General features: G+C 33.2%; 1 protein-coding gene and 1 long non-coding RNA gene across 3 annotated transcripts; both read right to left on the reverse strand.

Moving 5' to 3' along the window:
- Window positions 1–998: 998 nt before the first annotated feature.
- On the reverse strand, window positions 999–4,062 carry LOC128221052 (uncharacterized). Of its 2 annotated transcripts, none has more exons than XR_008258878.1 (6): window positions 3,778–4,062; window positions 3,113–3,430; window positions 2,375–2,863; window positions 1,911–1,962; window positions 1,682–1,698; window positions 999–1,102 (listed from the first exon to the last, which is right to left on the reverse strand). It is a non-coding gene; the product is annotated as an uncharacterized LOC128221052 (long non-coding RNA). The 2 variants fall into 2 exon arrangements; XR_008258879.1 differs by having other exon boundaries at window positions 2,375–2,981.
- Window positions 4,063–4,166: 104 nt separating this feature from the next.
- On the reverse strand, window positions 4,167–6,556 carry LOC128221784 (uncharacterized). The gene is made up of 4 exons (XM_052930386.1): window positions 6,498–6,556; window positions 5,724–6,038; window positions 4,697–4,993; window positions 4,167–4,495 (listed from the first exon to the last, which is right to left on the reverse strand). The coding sequence occupies exons 1-4, from the start codon at window positions 6,535–6,537 to the stop codon at window positions 4,167–4,169; spliced, it is 981 nt and encodes a 326-aa protein (XP_052786346.1). The 5' UTR covers window positions 6,538–6,556.
- Window positions 6,557–9,817: the final 3,261 nt, after the last annotated feature.

Raw genomic sequence — 9,817 nt, forward strand, 5'->3', positions numbered from 1 at the left:
CGGATTAACGTATAAGCCCAAATAGATAACGTTTCAAGGATTGTGCATTATCGATACAATCTGATAATTGTATCCTGCACAGGATATTAGAGGAGACTTACTTTTAAAATGTATTTGAATCCAATAATTATACATTTTCTCAAAGCAATTATATAATTAGGGGCGTCCTACATATAATACAATGTTGCGTAAATATCAAAATAAATCATATGGAACAAAAGAAAAATAAAACTTACCAATAACAAAATATTTTTTGAAAAGAATGGTATCGCAAGCGTGTACAGTCTATTATACATTTGTACGATAAAAAAAAACAACATCATTACTTGACTAACAATTTAATAAGAATTTACAATATTTGTACAAGTGATTTTCTAAAACATCATGCATATGGAATACAATATAGAAACAATACAGTACGGCAGTATATTTGGGTTATATGTTTTGGTATTTGATCTAGATCTTCGTTGATGCATTGTCGTACACAGGATCTTCTACAGCAGGTGTCTGTGTTGAGTGAAACTCAATGTCAGCATACTCCGTCCGCGTATAGTTTCTCCTCGACGGAACTCTGGCGACGGCTTCCTGTAGGAAATTGATGTCCAACTCGGCGTACGTTAGGCTGTCTACATTATGTGGTTGCTGGAATATGTAACATTGTACTACGTACACAAATGACATAATTAGAAGGTATAAGTATAACCGGTTACGGATCTCGTAGAAAGAGTATCCTTGTATGTTTAAACTTGCATGGCATCATATTTGGTAGTTTATCATGTTAAACCATTACCTTTGAATATATGAATGTCCGTCACTTTATAACATATTGCACACTGCCTTACTGTTTTCAATCTTGAATGGTCACCATTATGGTTCAACTCAAAGAAGTTGGTTAACTTGCGCGCCTTACTTCATCTGGTAACGCTACTAAATTTTTTGTGTGATATTTACATCACAGAAACATCTCTAAGAATACATTGCAAAGTTAAGTGAGTTACCTGTGTTCCAATCCTCTGTGGGGCAGGCTGCCTCTGTACGACTGCATACTGGACACCTTGCGTTGTTACGTGTACCACGTCATTGTCCGCCGAGGTGTCTGTTTCTTAAGGTATCATAATTTGCTATTATTTATAAAGGTCCATTTGCAAGGTTATAGTTTATTATACTAGTAGAAAGAAAACAAGAACATAGAGTATAAAACTGGATATGATTCCCAATGACTGTATTTCAAATTGTAAGTGAATTTTGATAACAATTTAGTCAATAATTATAGCCAATCAATAAATGTGTTACAAACCAAGAATTTTCAAGGATGATCTTCATAAATATTTTCACTTTAATTATTTAATTAGTTTAGGGATACATAAGCAACAATGTTTATTGTATCAAATAAAATACAATTGGCAATTACATATTTAAATAAATAAATGTTAATTGAATTTTAATTTGGAAAATATTATATTATCAATTTGAAAATTTCATGATTATGATGTTTATTTTTATTTTCACGGAAAAGGATAACAAAGTTTTACACAGGATAATAAGATATGGTTAATAACACTTGTTCAACTGAACCAAAAGAAAACAACATAAATATCCACCTGAATACATGCTGGTATATCAAATGCCGTGGAAAGGACCACGCATGTACGCATTAGTAACGTCTTAAATAGATACTTACCGCTGTGATTTTGAACACTGAAAATACGCAACAATTATATCATTAGTTGTCATTTTTACTTATACGGGTATGAGTTATATAAACAGAAATAACGTTAGAAGATTAGAAGCAAGTCTGTTTTACAGAAAATAATAAATTTCATAATAAATCGACAATTTAAGGATATCTAACTGTAAAACACATATATGAATTTCTCCATCACTTAACAAAACATATGATTGATACATACATTTCATTTGTGATGATTGCGCGGACCTTTCGCCGTTTAAGAAATATACATCCTAAAAAAGAGTTTTGTTAATTTCAAACATTTAATCAACATTTGTTCAAGATGTTGTATTTGTTTTATTTTAATTATCTATATAGTGTCTACTAGAAAGATATAATTATTGTGATAGTTGTACAATTTAAAAATGAATAAATTATCATGCTTGTACTAAATTAATTTCTCACAATATATATATATATATATATATATATATATATATATATATATATATATATATATATATATAATTCCCTAGTTGACCCTTGTCCCTTTTATAAATCAGTTGTCACGTTATTCTAACTGTTGTATTTTTTCCTAAATAAAAAAAAACAATTTGTAGGAAGACTGTAAACACTTTCAAAACTTCGCGTTTTGTCTTTATTGCAGCAAATAAAATTTTCACTACATTGAAACAAAATTCTTACTTCCAATTGCAAGCACGATGCAGAGTACACAGAAAACACCTGTTCCAATGAGAAGATTACTGACAGGAAATCGGTATATTGAAGAAAATTGCTGAATGTCATTGTCCTGGCATTGCTTTCCTGCAATAATATTTATCATATCATAAAAACACTCGGCGACATTTAATTTATTACAAATACAATAGATGAACAACTGATAAATACAAACCATATGTCCTTGAGCTTAAAACGATCAAGGAATTTATCAGATACCCTTCTGATTTCCAAGCTGTGTAAGTGTAAGTATTTTCCACTTCTCCTGTATAATTGAGTCTTAACAGGCATTCCCCTGTTTTATTACAATACTTTATAACAGTGCTATTTCATATTCCCAGCGGAGCGTCCATTGCTCTTTAGTATTGCAGCCATCAACAAGACAATGTACTGTCAATGTAGTTTTCGGACATAAATTCACAGGTGATGTCGTGTTCAAATTAAGAGTTGGACAATCTGAAATGTTGTGTAGCAATTCTTGAGAAACTAGCTATCACACCTGATAGAAAACAATAGATCCTTATACATTGTAAGATATCTTCAATCTAATCACAGATACATGTTGATAAAATACCTGGAATAAAAGATATGATAATTTAAGTAAGTTTCGGAAGATATATCTTGTGAAAATAGGTACATCCACATAGCAGTCTCGGTTTGAGAGTGAAAACGAAATTCAATAATTAAATTAAATCGACTACGTACCTGAAAAAGTTATTTTATAGTCTTTATATAAATGCAATGGGAAATTGGCACAATTTGTTGCACATGTAATTGTTCCCCCAGCCATGTTTTTAGTGACATTGTAAAGCGCGTTGGACACAGAACGGTAACTCCCATTTTCACCATTTGTCCAATTGTTGATTTTAACGTATCTTAAATTATCGTTGTCGCTTGACCATTCAATTGTGCAAGGCGGATTTGATTCATTGCTTTCACAAGACATGTTAAGGAAATAAAAAGAAACATTGTTGTTATAGTCGTGTATTTTGTTTACGGATATTGAAAGGTTCGACGGCGGAACTGAAAATAGAATAGGACAAGCTTAAACATTAATTTAAAACAATATTACCGTTTAAAATCTAGAAAATACAAAAAGTATTGCCTATTTTCCAATGATACTAACTAAGAAAATTCAAAAATATAATGTTTTTTTCAATGGCACACACACACGCACACATGCACGCACGCACGCACGCATGAACGCACGCACGCACGCACGCAAACACGCACACACGCACACATTCATTAAACAAACACTTACCACGGGAAATGAAGTAATATTAAATACATTATTCCTTTTCACATTTTTCCGTTTTAACTTTTAAGAATACAGGTGTTTTCAAAAAATCGCTTGGAGTTAAACTTACATTTCATACTGATATTTTTGCAAGTTGACATAGCTTTTAAACCAAAACACCTTTTCCATTGCCCTTTGCAACACATTTCATTTCCATTCCACCATTGATTAGTCTTTGTCGCCTTTGCTTGACTTGTAAAAGTATAAGAAGATGTATTGAATGAATCCGTTTGTTGAACCACAGCTAGCGAGACAACGTGTATTGTTATTGTCGGAGCTGGGATAGCATTGCGCACTTCACATACTGCCTTCGAGCTTTCTCCAACGAGGTTTTCGGGAACTGTTAGCACGGGCGGGCTTCCTTTCTCTGGAATTGAAACACAATGATTAACCAGCATTCAATATCATATACAATCCAAACATTTTGCCTTGCACAAAATAACGAATCATAGCTTGTCATTATGTATCTCCTATTTGCTTACCCACGTTACATAGAATGCCGTGCACTTCGTAAGGTGTTTCAAGGGCTGCATATGAAACTTGGCATGTCACATTCCGTCTCGACTGTCCAGCCATATGTTTATGGACGTTATGGAACCGGTACAACCCTTTGTTTCCCTTGCTTTCAGCAAGAACAAATGAATCATTGCCAAGTAAAAGTACGACTTGTACGGGTTCGGTTCCATTGTCAGTTTTGCAATACACGTCAGAGCCACCATAAACATAAATGCATCCTGTTGTGTTAAAGTCAGGGGACTTGGGACCGAGTATTGGGTAACTCGGTCGCTCTAAAAAAGAACTTCTTTAAGTCATTTCGCATATTGAATAACATTTAACACTACAGATGAAAAGGTTATGGTTGCGTATACACTTATTATTATGATCTTTAAGTTTTGTCCGAATACTTAACAATACAACAATATGTGCATGTAGTAAAACAATACAAATTATAAAACGCCCGAATATTTCATGACGTACAATACAGTTACCTTGAATATAAAGATGCACAGATTCCGTGGTTCCTACAAAATTGCACTTGAAAGTATATGTGCCCTCGTTTTTTTCATCAAAGTTGAATACCGTTAATTTGTAAAAATATACAGAAACAATATCCTCTTCGTAAGAACCGTTTCGTAGCTGTACCTCTTGAAAGTCTTTCTTCCATGTTCGTATAGCACTTGTTTGGCGCTGTATATAATAGTCAGACGGAAAAAATCCCAGTTTTACGTTTGCGCCGCGAATAACTTGGTTTAAAAGCACGAGAGCTCCACAGTGTCCAACAATGTCTGTAAATTATATGAACCGATAAATTAGACTTAATCAACTGATGCTTTTTTCCGATTTAAGCTTGTAACCATTTGAACTTTACTTTTATCAACTTCTCCAAAAAGCTGAAAAATATGGTGTATGGGAACACAGACCCGGAAACAAAAAATAGTGCAACATAAACAACACCGACAAGCCCCGTGCGTAAGGATACTTTTTAACACCATTAACTTTCGCTAATATTAAGAGTACATAGCCTCACTATGTTTACCGGCAGGTGTCAATTTTACATTCTAAGGATAGCTGGAACAGTCAATTGGAAGTACATAAGGCTGATATGGGCCTTTGTCGAGAATTTCAAGTGATTCTAGAAAGATTCTGCAAGGTGGTTAAAGTCTGAGTGTTTGTAAATGGGTTATAATCTTAGTATTTTTGGGCCGTGTCTAAGGCAGTCTGATACTGGTTAAGATCTTGATTCTACTTTGCTCTCGCTTTATAAAACAAAAAAACACTTGACCACAATAAAGTTAAATATTTAATAACAATTTAATTTGTATTATCGGACAAGGCTGTTTTATAAAAAAAAAAAAATTAACGGTTAATTACGCTATAGGACATAGGTGTTAGAGTGCGTTATCTTTAATGAACAAACAAATAATTACAACAAACAGTAATTTAAAAACATAAGACAACCAAATCAATACAAGTTGAAATTGTGGTTCAATCCTTAAAACAGTATTCGATATTTACCTTTCATAACCAAATATACCATTTGTGTATGTATCGTTGTGTTTGTAATACATCCGGCGTAAAAGTAAGAGTTGTTGTATTCTAATGTAGCCGTCCATTTCAAAAAGAACGACCCAGCTTCTGAATATTTAACATTTGTCCCAGTCATTGTTTGGAACGTTGTGCTACCACCCCTCATGCATTTCCATTCTACATCACATCCCCAAGGATAGAATGGTGTCGCTTTCAGTTTTACCTCCCTGTTCACAAAAGCTGGTCCTACCACTGATATCGTTCCATACTTATTCCAAACTGCACTGGCGTAGCCAAAAAGACCTGGAGTAGAGGTTGCAAACCAGTTACAAGCACATATCTCACCCTCAATAACGCTATTTGACTACCTTTCTCTTATTAAGTCTAGTATTGTACGGTAATATTTTTTTTAGGTTTGAAGGGTTGATACAATAAGTTGTTTAATATCACATAAGCTAAAGCAATGAACAATGTGTTAATATCAAAACATGAAGCTGCACATATCCGTGTTGTCACAAAATCTTGAAATATAAACGAAATAAAGACAATATCCAGTAATGTTTCTTCAACATGGGTCTTTAACTAAATATTAATTTATGTATTCTTAAACAATTTCATTAGCATTATCAAGACAAACGTTTTCTTACACTATCTTATACAAGTACTAAAATTGTTCTGATAAACAACACATGAACGTTTTTGACGCAACAGCTACATAATTATATATTATTCACACAACGTCAATACAACGAAAAGGCTTACCGAGATCAAATATCAGAGCAACCAGACAGTACCTATCCATAACACATGCGCGGTACCTTGAATAAGTGATAATGAGTAGTGGTAGTAAGACATGTGTCACCAGTTAGATTTATCATAAGGAAATTGGTTGTCTGACACTTTCAGTTAACAATAATAGTTCAAAGGCTTCCATTCTTTCAAAAACATTAACAATCGCACATGTAACCACACAATGGTATAACATTTAATGTCCGTTTATATTTAATAAACCATATAATGCCGCTCAGTTGCCACTTCCCGTTCAAACACAAGGAATAGACCTTTGTTCTTATTAAAAACCCAGCGGATTCACCACTGCCTCCTTCTGTCCTCTTATATAGTGAAGCAACGATATAATAGTTTTTCTTATAAATAATGATAATCATTATGAGATGAGTCGGTGTTGTCTTGCGTGTAACTTATAATTAAGCCGAGAGTCAGTCAGATTCGGAGACTGACAGGCCGCTCATAATTTAAGAATATATCGCATTTTTAGCACTTTTTGGTAGTCTGCTCGCTTGCCCAACTTTGTTCATAAAGCATTTACGCAAGACAAAAATGCGATCAATAAGTATGTTTACATTTCAATAAAGTATTCATTACGTTACGATTATAAAAAGACTAGTTTTTTGCAATTGAGTATTTGTTCTTAAAATTCGTTTAAGTAAAAAATAGCTATTTTTGTAACTTCGTATCTCATTGGTGAAATGACGTCGCGCTATTCCAATCGGAGCCTAAAATTAACAATGTCGTCATTAAGCCATGTACAATAGTATGTACAATAAATATTTACTTGAATTTCTAGGGTAAGGGATCCTTTTGCTTATAAAAATTGGTTTTTGTGTAAATGTTTGGCCATGATTTACCTTTATATTCAGATGAATTTTGTCCATTCCACACACACAAATCCTCCTGATAGTATTATCTATTTGTGCAATAATTATTGTTATGTGATAAGTTTTATTTCTATTTCTTTTATTACATATTTTTCTAATGAAAATGTGTACTTTATCAAATGCATACAAACTATTTAATGTATACACTTACTATTGTACATGTTTGTGTATATATTAAACAAACTTTCACCTGCAGCAGAACTGTAACCGAAGTGAAAGACTGCTAAGTTTCATTAACATGAGACAAAAATTTCCCTTTCACTCTTGGTATATTTCACTAAATGAATGAAAAAATGATATATTCTAGGGTTAAATGTATCTTCTTACTAGCTTATATTGTTTTAATAAATGATTCATAAACTAGCACTATTTCTATTAAAATGAATTGATGATTTTACTATTGTTTTATAAGTCTTTCTTAAAATAGCTAGTTTGGTTTTGGTTATAAGACAGGTGTCATATTTGCACTGCTCCTAATTTGAATTATTTTGCATTATTTGTTTTTCGGCAAAAGGCTTTCATCCTTTAGTGTGTATTGTGAGTCGGACATTCACAATATAACTGTTGGGATTGATGGTCTATTTTTCTTTGAAATGTCATGTACTATGAAACAACGACTAAATCGAATTAATGCAATAGTTAAACCGAGACTGTGTCCATTTATTTAATACAGAAAACAATTGGTCATAGGACAAAGATGTATGGTATTATTTTAGTCATCCTATTAGTTGTCTTTGGCGTTTAACCAGTGCCATTAAACGGAGTATATGTTTAAACTTTTGGCTACTGAGCTTGTTTCTGTAGTTTTTCACATAAGTATTCAAAAGGAAAAAGACGATATATTTTGATTTTATTGTAAGATCGTATTCTATTTAACAATTTTCATAGAAAAACAGATTTGCACGAGTGGCGAATGAAAGGCTTACACAGTTTCGCTCTTTTCTGTCACCAAATAAATCATTTGGCAATATCTTCAAATTATTGTTTAATATTCTTTAACTTATCACAACATTACTGTTTCAATCTATTAATGGCCTAACGGCTCGTAAAATTTTCACTACAAAACATATATTAAATAAACTAATGTCGGTTTATGCAGTTTTATCAAATGCCAATGAAAATATTGATCCAGGCTAAAGGACTTTTTTTTTTTTTTTTTTTTTTGTTTATTCGAATATATTTAATCTGTTGATTTCATTTAATATTTTAGAATGTTATACAAATTTATTGTCGAAATGATTACGTTAAAAGCCAATGGACGCGGCAAATAGTTAATCCAGGTCCATGCGTTCATTGACTTTGGTTCAAAACCTAGCACATATCACACATTTGATTTCTTGCAGTTGTAGGTCAGACGAATATTATATTTTGATTCCTGCTGCTAGCAATACAAATGTGTGCTTAATCACCAGTTTGAAACTAAGTCATATATATGTTTCCTGTTGGTGACATATACATATAACATCATTTAACAACAACATGATTTACAGGTACAAGTTTCAAATTCCCGATAAAACAGTCCACTACATGAAAAACATACAAAACACAAACATTATAGTTGCCATTAAATAATAAATCAAATTATTGTTCATAAATAAATGTTTTGTATAACGCATCAAACCAAACCGCTTAAATTAGAAACGGGGGCGGACCGATTAACGGCAGAACGTTGCTCAACCGTACACTGGCATTTTGATACAACCTGGATTGACCTGGAATTGGTGTAATATGTCTTAAGATTCGACATGAGTTTAATTGGAAATCGGGGAAAACCGGTTTACGATACAACATGAGTGAACAAGTGAATGTGGAAAACTGGCTTACGATACAACGTGAGTAAACTTGGGAATGAGGCACACCGGTTTACGACACAACGTGAGTCAATATGGAATTAGGCAAAGCGGTTTACGATACAACGTGATTCAATATGGAAATGGCGGCAAACCGGTTTACGATACAACATGAGTCAATATGGGAATGGGGAAACCAGGTTTACGCTACAACGTCAGTCAATATGGGAATGGGGAAAACCGGAAATGATTACGTTAAAAATGGGGAAAACCGGTTAACGATACAACGTGAGTTAATTTAGGAATGGGGAAAACCGGTTAACGATACAACGTGAGTCAATATGGAAATTTGGAAACCGGTTAACGATACAACATGAATCAATATGGGAATGGGGAAAACCGGTTAACGATACAACATGAGTCAATATGGGAATGGGGAAAACCGGTTAACGATACAACATGAGTCAATATGGGAATGGGGAAAACCGGTTAACGATACATCTTGATTCAACATGGGAATGGGTACAAGCATGTTTATGCGATCTAAACATGAAACTTGTCTGAACAATTAACAATTAGAACTATAGATGTAGGAATAGCCTGTTCATTTTATGAA

This window comes from Mya arenaria, chromosome 16 (genome assembly GCF_026914265.1).
Source record: "Mya arenaria isolate MELC-2E11 chromosome 16, ASM2691426v1".
NCBI classification, from domain to species: Eukaryota; Metazoa; Mollusca; class Bivalvia; order Myida; family Myidae; genus Mya; species Mya arenaria.

Bases quoted from the DNA above. Each gene is read 5' to 3' on its own strand.
- LOC128221784 (XM_052930386.1), bottom strand. From the start codon at position 6,537: ATGGATAGGTACTGTCTGGTTGCTCTGATATTTGATCTCG. The intron at 6,039-6,497 runs GTAAGCCTTTTC...CCTCTACTCCAG, and splicing joins TGCTCTGATATTTGATCTCG to GTCTTTTTGGCTACGCCAGT. The intron at 4,994-5,723 runs GTAAATATCGAA...TATAATTTACAG, and splicing joins GGTATATTTGGTTATGAAAG to ACATTGTTGGACACTGTGGA.